We start from the raw sequence: 18,241 nt of genomic DNA, 5'->3' as shown, positions 1-18,241 counted from the left end.
GCGAGTTTGCTCATCCGCCAAGTCCAAAAAAAATAAAAAATAAAAAAAGAACATTTCGAGGAATACAGTTAACGGTGCTATCAACATTATCACTTTTATATTAGAATTCTCTTTGCTTCAAAATTTCAAGATGGGACACAAAAAAAAAAGATCATTAAGATTAAGAGTTGAGATTACGATGTGCGTTGGACTGTTACTGTACGTCAATTAAAATATATCCTGAAAGTTGTGGTACATCCATCCATTTTAAAAACGCATGAACTCTACATTTTGATTTCAGTTTCCGTACTTGCAGATTAGGTTTACTTCGTCTGGATAAACTCCGCCCCTCAGAGGTGTCCCCCTCCTTTTACTTCAGTGAGGAGCTCAAGATGGACAGTAAACTAAGCGTGGATTGTCTTTACAGTATCTATATGAACATTAGAGGAAGTTCAGCTCTTTCACTGACACAAACAGGATGAAGACTTTGAACAGAAACTGTGAAGTGCAGATTTTTTTGCAAGATTGTGTTCATTTTGCTCAGCTTGTGGTCTGCAGCTCCTCTCCCAATTTTACTCCTTCCTGCCATTCTCCTCTCAGCTAAAAAACAAACAAACAAATCCCTGCTGACTATCCCTGCTCTGATTAACAAAATTAAAGTCTGTTCTATTTTCTGTTTTCCATTTTATTTTATTTTTATTTTATTCTGATGGTTACGACTTACAGCTTAGGAAAAGAAAAATCAGTATCTTACTTTTTCTCGAAGACCAATCAAGAAAAGATTTACAAAACAAAAATGTTCAAGATCTCCAAAGTAGGTTTAATTATGGGATTGGGATTCGTTTTGCACAAATCCTTGCTTCACTACGGAGTGGGATGGAGGCGATCAGCCTGTGGCTCTGCTGAGACAATACTGAAGCCCAGGTTTCTTTGATAGCAGCCTTCAACTCCTCTGTATTGTTTGTCAGATGTTATTCAGCATCAAAAACTAACTGAGACATATACACATCTACACATTCAGAATATAAAACTATAAATAAATAAACAGACATATAAGGTAAATGGGGCATGTAGGTAGTGGCCAGGGATTGGAGTTGGGGGGACTTTGCACCATGTTGCCCCGCAGCATCTTTCCCTAGCACTCCTGCTGTGATGTGACATGGGATGGGGATTCAGTTATGGTATGTTGTAGCCACTGCAGGATCAGAGGTAACCCCAATAAAACTATTGAATATTTATTTGTTTATAACTTAATATTATTATTATTACTTGCCCTCTTCAGTGTCCACCACCCTTTCCCAGTCTTAATTAAATTATTATTATTATGGTAATTTTAATATTCTTGCTAATAACATTTTTAAAGTTATACTAATATCTGTTATTAAACTTTTAAGATTCTATTTCTTTTGTATGCTTCCTCCTCCAACTGTAGACCCTTTCACACTGCACGTCGGAGGTTAGACCCGGGACGAGTGCTGTGTGAACAAAAGCCAGATCTAATTCCGTGTTGAAGTGATAACGCGCGACTCTTTTACCAGCTGTTTTGAAGGAAGATCAACGTTTGCGACGAAAACATATGTGCAAACTGTAATGAAGCAGAGATCAGTTAGTTCCTCACTTTACGCGCTGACGCCGAGATCGTTCGCCTTGCTTCAGTGAAAGTATAATGTGCCAAGCGTTTTCGACTCGTAAATTACACGTCACGCGCTGATGTCATGTGTCGTTACGGGATCTTCAAGGGTTGTGTGTGAAAGCACGCACATATCCCGGGTCATCACTGGCAGTGTGAAAGTGCAAAATCTAGCGACCAGGGAACAACTGTAGGAAAACTTTACCCCTGTATTTGCCGAAATGGCAGTGTGAAAGGGGCTTTATGACACACAAACGCACGCACACACACGCACGCACTCATGCGCACGCACACACACGCACGCACACACACACGCTCACAGACACATGAAAGCAAATACAGGAGCTAATCAGAATGGACTTGTAATGTTGGCTATCAGTATACAGTGTATGTTTGTTAAAGTGAGTCTATATTTGGCACATGTATATACTGTCATCTTCTTTACTTAGCCTATGTTTCATTACTTGTTATATGTTTGGTCCATGGGATTCTGTATTTGGCACATGTTAACATTGTCACATTCCTTAATTGCATAATAATAATAATAATAATAATAATAATAATAATAATAAATTGCACCGCCCCTAAGGGTTCAGCAACAATTAACTTTAGACTTTTAGATGTCTTCACAATAGCTACATGCGCATCAGAAAAAAAAAAATCTCTCTTTCAAAAACACAAACAGGATGAAGACTGTGACCTCTTTGTCCTTGTGCGGAAACATTTCTCATTCAGCTTAGTGGTTTGTACCTTTAAACTACATCTCCTTCCTGTCAATTTCCTCTCAGCTAAAAAAAAAACTAAACAAAAAAAAAAAAACCCTATCCGTTCTTATTTTACAGACAACCTATTTTACTCCCTAACCTGATCAAAGTAACTGATCAAAGTAATATTTTTATTATATGCATATAATAAATCACAGAGTCCATTTGTGTTTTTATTTAGTTTTTTTTTTTTTTTTTTTTTTTTTGAACATGTATGGTTAACCTTCTGACAAAACGTGAAGCTCGTCTCATTTCATGTCTATACCCACTCGTTCACACAATCCTGAGATTTTTTGACACTTTGGGTTCTGGTTGGCCACTGTTTCCTGAACAACAAAGACACAGAAATCTATTAATGTTGAACATAACAGTAGCTCAGGTGAGGTTAATGTTCAAAGTCTTCCTGTCACTGTCAATTAAACCGTGTTTTACAAAACAACACTACACACATTCCCTGCACATAACAGGAACTCAAGATTTGTTCTTCTCGTGTCGCGTCTCAGTTGACATTTTGTTCTTACTCTAGAACTCAAGGCCAAGTTCCCATAAGAACTACTTCAGATTAGCATCACAAGAGGGTTCATCTGCAGCTCTTCACCCTCATAGTGTTCCCACAGCATGACCCACCTGTACCACACGTGAACAATGACCACAGTGCCTCTAATTGTGACTCATTGTGAACAGAGCAGTGTGTCACAGCACATAATGCATCTCTTTTGTGTGTGATTGCACACACACACACACACACACACACAAAACATTTTCGGCTACCGATTAAAGATAATAAAGCAATATAGAGATGTTGTTTTAAGACATGTATTATATATATATATATATATATATATATATATATATATATATATATAATATATATATATATATATATATATATATATATATATATATATTTTTTTTTTTTTTTTTTTTTTTGTGTGTGTGTGATTCCTAGAAACGTTTTTTTAGTGTTTTGAACATGCAACCATTATTGAGTCCTATAGATACTTATAACAATATTTTGCAGGTCCATGCCAATTCATTTAATATCTGCTGTTTGTATTTACAGTATTACAGTATTTATTTGCGCATATAAACATCCACTAGATCGGGGATTAAACTCTGGCCATCGAGGTCCATTTTCCTGACAGGGGCGTAATTAGACGAGATGAACATCACGGAGCGCTCAACACTTCTGCAGTGTGTGTTTTATTCATCCTCGAAGCCGGAGGCGCTCTCGCGCAGAAAGTCGAACCAGGAAATGGAAAAAAGATGTTGCTGCACGGGAAACAGTTGTTTTCACAGAAAACAGAAACGTTTGGAAACAGGAACGCATCAAAAAAATACTACTGTATCAATATTTGGTTTATTTGTGTTTTTCAAGTCATCTCCAGGTAATAAATAAAGTATATGAATAATGCAGTTCTAATTTGCATAGCATTTATTACAGTATAGAAACTTTTCTGCCTTATTATGTGATAAAAAAAAAATGTTTGTAGCATAAACATTAACAAGTCATTATTATTGATTATTGTCCAGCAGTTATATAATTTCTAAGCCAATTAAAAGATAAAAAGTAACGTTGCCTAATAGGTTTTTGTAGTTTTTTTTTTTAAGAAGTCTTTTCTTTTTACCAAGCCTGCATCTATTTGATCCAAAGTACAGCAAAACAATTTTGAAATAGTTTTAGTATTTAAAATACTGTAGACTCCATCTACAGCCACTCTGTCATCTCTGAGCTCCTGTCATGAGGAGATTGAGGCATGGATGAAGGCAAACTTCCTACAGCTAAATAGCTCCAAAACAGAAGCTATTTTAGTTGGTACACCACACCACACCAGGTCCAGTCATCACCTATAACGCACATCACCTTCTCTGGTCAAAACATTCCAATTTAATCGACAGTCACTAACCTGGGAGTAAGATTTGATGCTCAACTCACATTTGACGCCCACATACAACATCTGTGTAAGATCTCCTTCTATCATCTCAGGAACATTGCTAAACTCCATCCCACACTTGGTCTGTCAGATGCTGAAAAACTTGTCCATGCTTTTGTATCCTCCAGGCTGGACTACAGCAACGCTCTTCTTTTTGGGATTCCTAGCAAAAGTCTACAAAAATTAAAATACATTCAGAACAGTGCTGCCAGGATCCTAAAAAAATATGACCATATCACACCCATCCTTCACTCACTCCACTGGCTCCCTGTCTCATACAGGATTAATTATAAAATCATCTTACTTACCCATCAATGCATCCACGGAAACGCACCCCCCTACTTAAAGGAACTACTCGCAACACAAAACTCTTCACGCAACCTCCGTTCTGGAAACAAAGCCCTTCTTCAACCATCCAGAACTAAGCTCCGCACTATGGGGGATCGAGCCTTCTGCTCAGCCGCACCGCGTCTTTGGAATTCCCTTCCAGAAAACCTAAGGGCTCCTCAAACCATAGACTCTTTTAAAAAAAACTAAAAACCTTTCTTTTTAAACAAGCATTTTTTACTTTTTGCTAACTTTTTAAGTGTTCTTTCCGGTTTTTAATTTTGTTTGTGTAGCACTTTGGGATTGTTTTTAACTATGAAAAGTGCTTTACAAATAAAATATATTATTATTATTATTATTATTAAAATAACTGTTTTATATTTGAATACATTTAAACATGTAGGTTATTTTTTCAAAGCTACATTTTTAGCATCATTACTCCTGTCACAAGATCCTTCAGAAATCATTCTGATATTCTGATTTGCTGCTCAGAAAACATTTATTATTATGATGATGCTGAAAAATGTTGAAATCTGAGTATAATTTTTTTTCAAGTTTCTTTGATCAATAGACAGTTCAGAAAAAAAAACATTATATATATATATATATATATATATATATATATATATATATATATATATATCTATATATATATATATATATATATATATATATATATATATATATATATATATATATATATATATATATATATATATATATATATATATATATATATAGAGGCTATATGATCATTTCTGTCCCCCTCACTTCTGAAATGATGGCTACGCCCAGCTCCATTGAGTCGCTTGTTCTGGTCGCTATAATTGATTAGGTTTAGAGCTTTGTATGAAACTGGACTTAGAAGGCCAGAGCTGAGAGCACGTGCACTAGATTTTAAATGTGGTCTATATCTCCCTCTGGTGGAGAGCAATAAGAATAGCACACGCTGTTCAGTGGATACTCGGATGAGATGAAATGTTTAATAAAGTTGTTATTTTTGTTTTCCTTTGCGTAAAAAAAATATTCCCGTAGCTTTGTTAAATTACGGTTAAACACCGGATTCAACATGGATCGTGGTAATTACATTGCTGTGTATATGGGAGGGTCAGAGAGGTCTCAGAATTCATCAAAATATCTTAATATTGTATATATATATATATATATATATATATTTTTTTTTTTTTTTTTTGTGAACTAACCCCATAAAAGTATAGTATGCCATACTTTGAGAATTCAGTCAGTACTTATCCTGGTATTTTTCTAATGATGCTTGTCCTTCACCAGAACAGACACGGCTGTGTGAAGAATCATATGTGCTTTGCCTTTGATAGGAAGACTTTTTACTACAGATGCTGAACTGAAACTGCACCAGAGAACTTACACTGGAGACAAGCCTTATAAGTGTTCACAATGAGACACAAGATTCAGTCATGCACCATCTGTAAATACATTTACATTTATTAATTTAGCTGACGGTTTTATCCAAAGCAATTGCTATATATGTCAGAAGTTGCATGCCTCTCGAGCAACTAGGGGTTAAGTGTCTTGCTCAGGGACACATTGGTGTCTCACAGTGGATTCGAACCTGGGTTTCTCACACCAAAAGCGTGTCTTATCCAACACCACTCCTATCATGTTAAATAAACATGATGGGATCCACACTTGAGAGAAACCGTGTTACTGCATTCCATGTACAGAGAGTTTCATTTAATTACCTTCTCAACTCCATGATAAAAAAAAAAAATCTTCAATCATGGTAAGTTGCAGTCCAAGACGTTCAAGCGTGATGCTGGATCCTCATCAGATGTTGTGCTTAGAACATCTTGTTATGTGACCAATAATTACAAATTTACCAAATCCAAAAATAAGATATCTTACACTATCTTGAAGCTTTTCTCTTCTCTTGTGATGTTTGGGTAAATTGTATGTCGATAAAAAGAGGGGATATCTATTTGTTTTCTTATTTACTTCATGTTTATATATTTTTTTCACCAACTAATGATGGAATAAATGTGTTACTCATTTCATCAACAACATTCAGGCTACTCTCCAATTTTATTGTAAAAAAAAAAAAAAAAAAAAACTATATTTCCATGTTTTTTTCTTATGCTTACAAAATGTTTAAATTCCCCAAATACATTTTGTAATTGCTCCTCAGAAGTTTGCTATTCCATGTGAAAATGTTTGAGACAGCAAATCACATCAAGGAGACGGGGTTTAACGTAAACTGAGTTGTCCATTGTAGCCACATTATCTTCAGACTTCAGTGTGTTCATTCATTTTCTAATAATTCAATGGCAAGTCATCTGTTATTCCTTATGTGCATTTGTCCACAATATAACTGACAGGCGCAAACACTAATTGTTGATTCAGTGTACTGGCACTAAAATAAGTAATATAAATGAAATAAATTGATATATCAAATTCATATTCGTTTATTTGATTCAGATGTATGAATCACGTGGTTTTCAGACCAGACGAACGCAGCGGTGAACGAAGCTTTGGCGTCATAGATCACGTGCTTCAGGCAAAACGAATCAAGCTCCGATACAGCGCTTTATTATGAAGCTTCGGGGTTTTGTATTGAACGTAACATCACTCTACAGCGGTATATGTGCACTTTTCCAGCCGTTTGCTGACGAAAATAGACATTTAGCCGGCTACAATGTAGCCTACATATGTTAAATGAAGCCTTGTGAATGTGTGAATCAATTTAACTACGGATGTATTAGCCTAATTTATTTATGTTTCATTTTTCCTACCACAGAAGAATAACCCCTCTTGTGAAGCTTCTCCTAAAAACAATTCATTAATAAATGCTGGAAAAATCACATCAGCCTAAAAGTGAAGAAGGCAGAGCTTAAGAAAGAAGAGAGAACATGAATGAACCCTGTCGAATAAAACAAGAAGATACTGAAGAACAAAGAGGTTGGTGTTTATTTCTTGGTTCTTCATTAAAGCAGTTCATCAGATTTAGTGGTTGTAGGTACAAAAGGTGTAAGAGCTGTGAAATAAATGTTAAAGGAGAAAATTATTTTCAGGACACTTTCCATGAAATTAGTATATAGTGATGGCTTCTTTTCTTTAGTTGTTAACAAATGGTCAAAGAAACAAGATTTGGGAATCATTTATATTGATTATCAACATCAGGAAGCTGGACTAGATATTACACACATTTTGCAATCATATTACTAAATCTTAGATATTTTTGAATCTTGATTTATTAAATGTTATTGCTGAAACATATTTAATAATTATTAGTACAAAACCGTCTGATTTGTCCCTGAAGTGTTAAAAAAAAAAAAAAAGGGGAATATCAGTGTAGAGAATAAAGCATCAAAATGATGATTTCTGCTGTCATATCAGCATTCACTCACATGTTTTTTTCTTCAAATTGATCTTTTATGATTTTCTCATTTTACAATTTTCTGAAAATCAAATCTTTTACATTTTAGACCTACAGGGAAAAATCAAGGACAGTGATGAAATCCCTGAAGCGGAGGAGAAACACAAAATCAAATCCGTAACAAAGTCTTCGGGCCACTCACCAAAAAGAAAAGGCCAAAAAACGTTCACCTGCTCTCAGTGTGGCAAGCGTTTCTTATACAAACAGAGTCTGAAACATCACATGAGAATCCACACGGGAGAGAAGCCGTACACATGTGATCAATGCGGGAAGTGTTTCGCACAGAGAGGGGGTTTTAAATATCACATGAAAATCCACACGGGAGAGAAACCTTACACGTGTGATCAGTGCGGGAAGTGTTTCACACATGCCGACAGTTTTAAATTACACCTGCGTTCTCATTCTGGGGAGAGGCCTTATTACTGTGACCAGTGTGGTAAAACGTTTATTACGGTAGCATCCCTGAAGAGGCACCTGAAAGTTCATACACAGGAGAAGCCTTATGTGTGTTCTCTGTGTGGAAAGAGTTTTAGTCAGATGGGCGCTTTAAATACGCACCAGATAAGGCACAGCGGTGTGAAGAATCATATGTGCTTCGATTGTGGGAAATCCTTCGTTAGAGATGCTGAACTGAAACAGCACCAGAAAACTCACACTGGAGAAAAACCTTACAAGTGTTCACACTGCGACAAGACATTCAGTCAAACGGGACATCGGAAAATACACGAGAGGATCCACACTGGAGAGAAGCCTTTCTCATGTGAGCAGTGCGGGAAGAGTTTCACACATCCAAACACTCTTAGATTACATCTCCTTTCTCATTCTGGAGAAAGACGGTATAACTGCGATCAGTGCGATAAAACGTTTGTTAAGGCGGTATGCCTGAAGGCCCACAGGAAAGTTCATTTAAAGGAGAAACCTTACAAGTGTTCACTGTGTCTTAGGGGTTTTACTCAGCTGGGTGCTTTAAAATTACACCAGAAAAGACACAGCGGCGTGAAAGATTATGTGTGCTTTGAATGCGGGAAGACCTATATCACAAACGCTGAATTGAAACTGCACCAGAGGACTCACACTGGAGAAAAACCTTACACTTGTTCACACTGTGACAGGAGATTCAGTTGGTTAGCATCTCTGAAAATACATGAGCGGAGCCACACTGGAGAGAAGCCGTATCACTGCGCTTCGTGTGGGAAGAGCTTTAGTAAATTAGCTTCTCTACACAGTCATTCCAGAGGAAAATGTCCAATAGATAAAAAGCTTCCTTCCATTTCAGTCTTTCCTAACCAGTTGCAATGAGTGTCTGGACAAAGAACCATGAAAGTTTTCCCAAGTGAACAAGTGTAAGATTCAGATCAACAAAAAGAGGCTATTGCATATTTAAGTGAGTCATGTGTCTGATATAAAAATAATATAATTGTAAATATTAGAGGACCTTGTTCTTCATCCTTCTTGTTCTTATGTGCTTAGATCATCCCATACTTTCCATTCAAGTCTATTTACCAAATGCAGGTCCAAGATACTGTGTTTCTACCATATAATGCAATATGATGGCAGGAGAATGGACACAGTTCTGATGTCTTGCTGTAAATGTAGCCTACACATACATCTACAAACACAAGATTAATAAAGCAGTTTATGTTTAAACTTAATATATTGCTCTGTTTTTAACAGATGGCTTACAGTATGTATAAACAGAATTATTGTAGACTACTAATTTAACCAACTACAACACGATAAGGCAACATGACATGCATTAGATTTTAGATCTTATCTATGGCGTCCTCTGGTGACTGATTTTTATAAACTCGCTGTAATATGTCTGTATGATGCTTAAATAGGACTCGCTTACATTCCAGATACATTGGATTTGATCAAAATGACAACCCTTACTTTACAGTCCTGTTAAATATTATTGTTTTTGTATGTGTTTTTACCAGGGGGGCAGGGTTTCATATTTTATTGAAGCAACCCTGGGCGCCGCCATTGGCTAGCGGACCCCCACCTGCTGTTAGCATTCCATGGACTCCCAATCATTTTGCCGTTACTTTGACAGCGAATAACTTTACATCTGAGGCGTTTAAAGACTCCATTTGTCCATTATTTATTTCTAAAGAAACACGAAAATGTATAAAAGGCCCCATTACCTTGTATCTTACGTTATAGCCCCGTAGAAGCAGTTTTTGTAAAAATAGTCTAACGATTGCGTCATAACTTGCGACTCTCGGACAGTAGATAAATTACCGTATGGACAGGAGGAGAAGCTCGCAGGCAATCTTTTACTGTCTATGAGGCTATCGGAGGGACGTGGAGGCATAAAGTCAAGGGAGAAGCCAATAGAGTCCATAAAAGACACGGGACAAAATTATTCAACAACATTTGCAAGATTCGGTGGGCGATTCAGATTTCTCTTGGCACAGCGATTAGAAGACTTACAGGTTGCTCACGTGACATCTACGTCATCAAGCTCAGCTTGAGTCTGCGCAGTTCGCCTGACCCCCAGGAAGTGCGTGCTTCTAATTGACTTCACTTGTCTCCGTTGAATCCAATGGGGTCGCTGTGTCCATTTATTTTACTGTCTATGGTTTTTACAAACGGAATTCGTCTCGCGCTGATGACGTCATCGCGCAGTCCATTGCTAGTCTTCTGAAGATAAGGTTCGAGATTTATTTACACCGGTTTTTATACAGACTATGATTTACACACACAGAATGGATATATTTTAGTTGGATGATTAATATATATATATGTCTCTTTTATGTAGGTAAATATGACTAAATTGACTCTGGAAACATGGAAATACTGCTTTGTTATCACTATTTTCTGTACATACAAAATAGTAACAAATTAAGTATCGTTATCTAATTCTTTTGCTGCCACGAATATAACTTTGTTTTAATAAATTATTTTCAAAAAGATGTTCTGATTCTGATATTATACTGCTGTGCCTTTATATTTACTTATATTACACTGTCAGTTGGTCTGAAAATGGGTGTCATCTTTTGATGGATTATTAATTGTTTATTCATCTCAGATTGAGAAGAGAAAGAGGGAGGAAAAACACAGAGGCAAACGCTATGATCACCAGTTTTTATATACCAAAATTACATACCTTAACAGCATGTTAAAACGTGTTCTATATAAAAGCACCAAACTAAAAACTAGTTACCAATATTCAGCTAAATTATAAGTTAAATTAACTTGAATGCAATTACTGTTATTTGTTGCTTACACATATGTACATTTATTTCTGAATGTATTAATTATTCCTTTTTAACCTTGCATTATAGATTGATTATTTACCCAACAATTAACCAATAAATGCTGGAACATTCACACCAGTCTACAAGTAAAAAATACATAATTTGTGAAAGAATGATGAGTGATCTAGAACCTTACAGAATAGCCCCTTTCACACTGCCATTCCGGCAAATACAGGGGTAAAGTGTTCCTGCAATTGTTCCCTGGTCGCTAGATTTGGCACTTTCACACTGCCAGTGATGACCCGGTATATGTGCGTGCTTTCACACACAACCCTTGAAGATCCCGTAACGACACGTGACATCAGCGCGTGACGTGTAATGTACGAGTCGACAACGCTAGGCACACAGTTCACACAGCGCTCGTCCCGGGTCGAACCCCCCAATGTTACTAGGTCCCCGACCCGGGTTCAATTCGGTAATCAATTCCGGGACGTGATTGCTTTCACACAGAAGGCGACCCGGCAATGTTCCTGGAAATATTGCGGGTCCGACATGCAGTGTGAAAGGGGCTAATGTAACATGAAGATTGAGAAGAACAGAGAGGTTAGTGTTTATTCATGATTCTTCATTAATGATGCTGAAGGGTTAATTCAAGCTGTTTCCATTTAAACCAATATACATTGAAAAAAAGAACAGACAAAATAGTACATGGAAAGCTGCAGGGACATACAATTTATATATATAAGTAAATTTACTCACCCTCATGTCGTTCCAAACCTGTATGAGTTGTTTTCTTATGTTGAAAATAAAAGAAGATATTTTAAAGATTGCTAGTAATCAAACAGTTGGTGGTTCCCAATGACTTCCATTGTAGGAAAAGAAATACTATAGATGTCTATAAGAACAACAAACTTGATTTTTCGGTGAACTATCCCTTTAAAGGTCACATGAAAACCGCATACAAGGATTAGTGAACACATGACCATCCACACTGGAGTGAAGCCATTTGCATGTGATCAGTGTGGAAAGAGTTTCAGAAAGTCATCTAGTTTTAAAGTACATCTCCGTCATCATTCTGGAGAAAGACCATTTACCTGTGATCAGTGTGGAAAAACTTTTTATAGGTCAGATGCGCTGAAGGACCACCTGAAAGTTCATACAAAGGAAAAGCCTTACATGTGTACTTTGTGTGGGAGGAGTTTAAGCCAGAGTTTTAGCGGGTAAGAAGAAATAACATGTTCACACTGCGACATGAGATTCAGTCGGTCAGCAAATCTGAAACTGTCTGAGAGAATCCACACTTAAGAGTCATATCGCTGCCTTCCATGTGGGGAAATTATCTTTTTAAATCAGTCATACAAAACCAAATGTCTAATAACAGTATGTAGTTCTTTTTCAGATCCAGCACTTTCAAACATGATGCATTGTCCTTATCAAACATGACTCGATAATGCATAGAGCAATAAAATCTGTTACTTCTATTTAAATCTGCAAAAGGACCATAAAACCTTGTCTGAAGTTGTCACATTAAACAGAGTTCATCTTCAATAGTTTCAAATGTGAGATGAATCATGAAGATAAACTAAAAGACAGACCAAATTAACAATATCTTAATCTTTATTCTTGTGTAAGATGTTACTTAATATTATTTTAATCATAATAATTATGCTTTATTATGATTTTTGTATTTAGTATCATTTTATTTACATTTCCTTATATGGAATCATTTTATTGAGTGATTAAAATGAAAGTAGAATAGATTGTGTACATTTTTGGGTCGATATGATTCATAATCTAATATTCTCAAGTAACTGTCGAGCTGTGATTTAAGTGGTCAAAAGTCATGTAGGCCTTTGGTCTATTTCTTGTTTAAGAACAGAATTAGATTCATACTTAATGATAAATAAGATAAAATAAAAATGTTCAAACTAATAATTGTGAGATTCTTTCTGTGTGTCTTCTGTTTGGGGGAAAAGACAAATAACTGCAACTTGCTCAAATAAACTTCACCTTGAGGAAGAGTTGTGTTCTGGCATGTAATCCCTTTAATTTCTTTAAGTAAAGTTTTGTTTATTGATTGAAATCATTTGTTTATAAGTCTTAACTGTACTTCCTCTACAAAATGTATCAGTCTTGTTTCATTTACTCTCTTTTATAAAGGAAAGTAGAGCATTTATACATGTTAATATTCACTACCAAAAACTACTAAAAAGATGGGTGTAACTTTGTATTGGTTTGATGTACTATTGATGAACTAACTGCTGGTGTTTTATTCATCTGATTCACACTCCATACCAATCGGTGGCGGTATTGCATGAATACATTTCCAGTAAAACCCCAAAAGAAGAAGAAGAAGTAGCGTTTCTGAAGGGTCGTTTCTGTTTTGTTTTCATCGGGTAACGTGAGTGCTGTTTTTGCGTCTGTTAAAAAAAACTCTTTATACTAAGTAGTAATTTGTTAAAATTAAAATATGTATTAGTGTTACTGCTAAACATTTTAATATTGAGACTTTAAAGAGCTAAGCGAATCTTTTCTAAATCAAAGGTAAGGCAGCAGCATTAATGAATGTAGATAAACGTGAAGGACGTTTACACTCTAAACATGGAATTAGAGCTGTGTCGTGCTCCCTAAGGTTTTATTGTCTAAATATTTTCTGATTTAATTGATATGATTGTTTTTGATACTTGATATGATATTGATATTATGGTGATGTAAGTTTTTTTACCTGTTGTGGTTAATAAAATGATGTCATACAGAAAGGGAGCTGTAAAAATTACTTTAAAGGTGAGTGTCATTTGAATTTTTTTTCTTTGTTTTGTAAGAGATGTATTCATTATTCACTCATACAAAAATGTTTTATTCATATCATACTTTCAGCATGTATCTACAGAGTCAAATAATCTGTTTCTACTGCTAACACTTATAATAAAGTGACATTGAAAGTGACGTGACATTCAGCCAAGTATGGTGACATATACTCGGAATTCGTGCTCTGCTGCATTTTGCCCATCCAAACGCACGCACGCGCGCGCACACACACACGTTTGTTTTTGTGAAAAGTGGGGACATTCCATTGGCGTAATGGTTTTTATACTGTACAAACTGTATATTCTATGGCCCTACACCAACACTACACCTAACCCTCACAGGAAACTTTGTGCATTTTTACTTCCTCAAAAAAACTATATGGTTTATAAGCATTTTGAAAAATGGGGACATGGGTTATGTCCTCATAAGTATCCATGTCATTATACAGAGTTATGTCCTGATATGTCACAAAAACAAGAGCGCGCACACACACACACACACGGAGCAGTGGGCAGCCATTTATGCTGCGGTACCAGGGGAAGCAGTTAGGGGTTCATTGCTTTGCTCAAGGGCACCGCAGTCGTTGTTGGCCCCAGACTCGAAACCACAACCTTAGGGTTAGGAGTCAAACTCATGATGCTTATGTGTTAAGACTACTCTAATCTGATCTAATTTAATTTGTTCGACAGACCAAGACAAACTACATGATCACCACTTTTGATATTTACAAGATAAATCTAATTGCATTTATTTTCCTAGAGTCTGTGATAAACATTTTGCATAACAACAGAAAATAACTACAAACAGTGAACGAAGTTCATGTTAATAATGAGTTACCTTTACACACTTTACTTTTCACGCACTTTACTTTACAAGACTGTTTTTTTTTTTTTACCCTTATGCGTTGTTGGTGACGTTTTCGTCCACTAGGGGGTAAAGTTGAGTCTTATTTTGGCCACAACTTTCTCTGTGTTTGAGCAAATGGAATGATTTTTGGTGACAAATCTTATTGTGGCACATATTTTGGGAATTGAAATTTTTCAAAAACTCAATGATACACTGTGGGCAAATTCACTACCCTTTCGTTATGTTCGTGGATGAAAACATCCACTAAATTAAACTCTTGTTAAGATGTATCAGATAAATTATTTTTTCCATTTTTTTTTTTTTTTTGCATGAATCTATTGATCAACCTCAGTCCTGATCAAAACCACCAAATGTTTAATATAAATTAAAGATTTTAACTCTGTAATTACAAAGTTAATAAATGATGTCACTGATTTTAGAAAAAAAAAATCACATAAAATGACTTATTTTCAATATAAAAAGTGATTGTGGACTGGATATTTGTTATACCTGTTATCACCATTCACCGACAAGTCCACCAGTTACTCGCATGTGCTTGCACAGGGAGTCTCCATCTCATCCTGTGTTTTCTAGAATCTGACTATCTGGACCCGTCCAGTGACTGCTGAGAAAGATCAGCTGATGACAGGGGAAAGTCATGTGACAGCATGGAGAGACAGCTAGCAGGAGGGAAGAAGACCCCAACGGGACAGTCTTGGGTTAGCTGCCCACGACTGTAGTCTCTCATGCCTTGCAGCACGTCAGAGACACCCCCCATTAGCTACGAAGAATCAAACAAAGAGAACACCCCCAGAGTCTGTGAGAGCGGGGGCTGAAGAAGACTCATCGGCTGACAAAACGGTAATGACTGGACCGGAAACGACTACGAGTAAAGACAGCACAGCGCAGGAGAACACCACAGCAAGCAGAGCAAGCCCTGCCACAGCAGCGGACGACAACCTACCGGTATGTAGCTGCGGATGGAGGAGAGTAACATCTGTCCGGGGGTTGAGGATTCACCAGGGAAAGAAAAGGTGCTTGAGGGAAGAGAGACCGGGGCCTCGCATTGACTACTTCCTGCGGAAGGGGTCAAATCAGTCGAGTGAAGCTCACCAACTGGACGAAAACCATAGTTTGGAGGGCATCAGCACCCCCGTCGTAAAAGAGGTAAACTCAAGCACAGAACTAGCGGTGGAACAAACATCAGCGGTGGAACCCACCCAACCTCCCCGACCTGCAGTCAAGCGGAGACTTCCAAGCTACAGACAGCGTGGAAAGTGGCCCGGTGTTGTGGAGAAAAAGCTGTGGGAAACAGTGAATAAAGATCTGACCCTGTCCCTCGAACAACTTTGAGGCACAGTGGAGAAGAAGTTGGAGGATATGGGAAACATCATCTATCAGTATGGAGCAGAACGCTTTGGGGTGTCAGAGTCGAAAGTCACTAAACAGACTCCCACTCCACCAGTCTCCAGGAGGCAACAGGAAATCAACCGCCTTGTTCAAGAAAGGAGACAACTTAGGAAACTTTGGAAGAAGGCCTCGGATGTGGAAAAGGAGGGCATAAGCACCCTCCAAGCTGACATTAAAACACATCTGGCATCCCTCCGTAGAGCAGAGAATTCACGGAAAAGAAGGAGGAACAAAGAACCAACAAGAACACGGTTCTACAAAGATCCCTTCAAGTTCCTGAAAACTCTCTTATCCAAGGAGAAAAGTGGAGTTCTAAAAACAACAAAGAACGACCTGGAGGAGCACTTGAGATCAACGCACTCTGATCCAAAGCACTATGAACACCTGGCCATCCCTCCAGACATTCCGCCTATCAACCCCCCAGAGCATCAATTTGAGATCGGTCCTCCAACGTGGAAAGAGGTGGAGAAGTTCGTCCATCGGGCACAAACAGCATCAGCGCCTGGGCCAAACGGAGTCCCATACAAAGTGTACAAGAATGTGCCAGATGTCTGCAGGTTTCTCTGGAGCCTCATGAGAACAATATGGAAGAAGAGGACCATACCCAAAGCGTGGTGTAGAGCAGGTGGGATCCTTATTCCAAAGGAGAAGGACACAGCAAACACTTGAAAAAAACTTGAGGAGAACATCAGTTGGACCCATATGAGGATTAAACCAGCTAAGTCACACAGCATCCCAGTGGTGAAGGGAGTGCTTACTGACTTGCAGTTCTTCATCGGCGATGACCCAATCCCTACTGTATCTGAGCAGCCAGTCAAAAGCCTCGGAAGGCTTTATAACGCAAGCCTGAAAGACAAAGACCAGGTGAAGCAACTGCGTGATGACATCAATGCGGGCCTACAGACGATTGACAACACCCAACTACCTGAGAAATTGAAGACCTGGTGCTTCCAGTTTGGTCTACTACCCCGAGTGCTGTGGCCCCTGGCAGTCTATGAGGTGCCCATCACAACAGTAGAGAAGCTGGAGAGAAGAGTCACAGCCTACATCAAAAAATGGCTTGGAGTTCCATGCTGCCTTACCACCATAAGCCTCTATGGAAACAGTGTCCTCAAGCTGCCCCTCACCAGCCATACAGAGGAGTTCAAGTGTGCTAAAGCACGTCTGCAGATGACCTTGAATGAATCCAAAGATCTGGTGATCAGAGAAAATGCACCGATCCTGGTTACTGGGCGCAAGTGGAGACCAGCAAGAGCAGTAGAGGAGGCAACAGCAGCTCTTAGACATGCTGATATTGTGGGGAACGTTCAGAAAGGAAAAGGAGGCCTTGGCTCCAGCACTGAGGAAGATGGTGGTGGAGGAAGTGCGGCGTCAGGAGGAAACGACAAGATGGGCCAAGGCAGTTGCACTCGGCAAACGGTGGTGTCGAAAGGAGGAGGCTGAGCTGGAGGGATGTATGGGCCATAGAAGCGAGGGATTTGAGCTTTACCATCAGAGCCGTATATGATGTCCTCCCAACACCAACTAATTTCCATCAGTGGTTTGGTGAAGATCCTGGGTGCATCCTGTGCTCCAGGCCAGCCTCCCTCCGGCACATACTCACCGGGTGTAAAACCAGCCTTACCCAAGGACAATATACTTGGCGCCACAACCAAGTTCTGAAGAGCCTTGCTGCCACACTGGAGAAAAAATTATCCAGCATCAATGCCCTGTCTTTGCCAATGCCTAACACCTCAACAAAACCATGGGTAACTGCCTTCGTCCGTGAAGGGGCTAAAGCTGCCAGGAGCAACTCCACACCATCAGAGAGAAGTCAGCTGTGCCTAGCACGCGACTGGAAGATGCTGGCAGACATTGGTAAACAGCTGGTATTCCCCTCAGAGATTGCCACTACCTCCTTGAGGCCTGACTTGGTGCTCTGGTCCCCCTCC

General features: G+C 38.2%; 1 protein-coding gene across 1 annotated transcript; it reads left to right on the top strand.

Annotated features, from left to right (window-relative positions):
• Window positions 1-7,271: 7,271 nt before the first annotated feature.
• LOC113074475 (zinc finger protein 501-like) lies at window positions 7,272-10,883 on the top strand. Its single transcript, XM_026247315.1, has 2 exons — window positions 7,272-7,565; window positions 8,093-10,883. Exons 1-2 carry the CDS (start codon window positions 7,517-7,519, stop codon window positions 9,340-9,342), a joined length of 1,299 nt encoding a protein of 432 aa, XP_026103100.1. The 5' UTR covers window positions 7,272-7,516; the 3' UTR covers window positions 9,343-10,883.
• The last annotated feature ends 7,358 nt before the right edge of the window (window positions 10,884-18,241 follow it).

Source organism: Carassius auratus, unplaced genomic scaffold (genome assembly GCF_003368295.1).
Source record: "Carassius auratus strain Wakin unplaced genomic scaffold, ASM336829v1 scaf_tig00014789, whole genome shotgun sequence".
In the NCBI taxonomy this organism is placed as follows: Eukaryota; Metazoa; Chordata; class Actinopteri; order Cypriniformes; family Cyprinidae; genus Carassius; species Carassius auratus.
The sequence above is the reverse complement of the archived record's forward strand: the minus strand, read 5'-3'. Positions and strand labels throughout refer to the sequence as shown.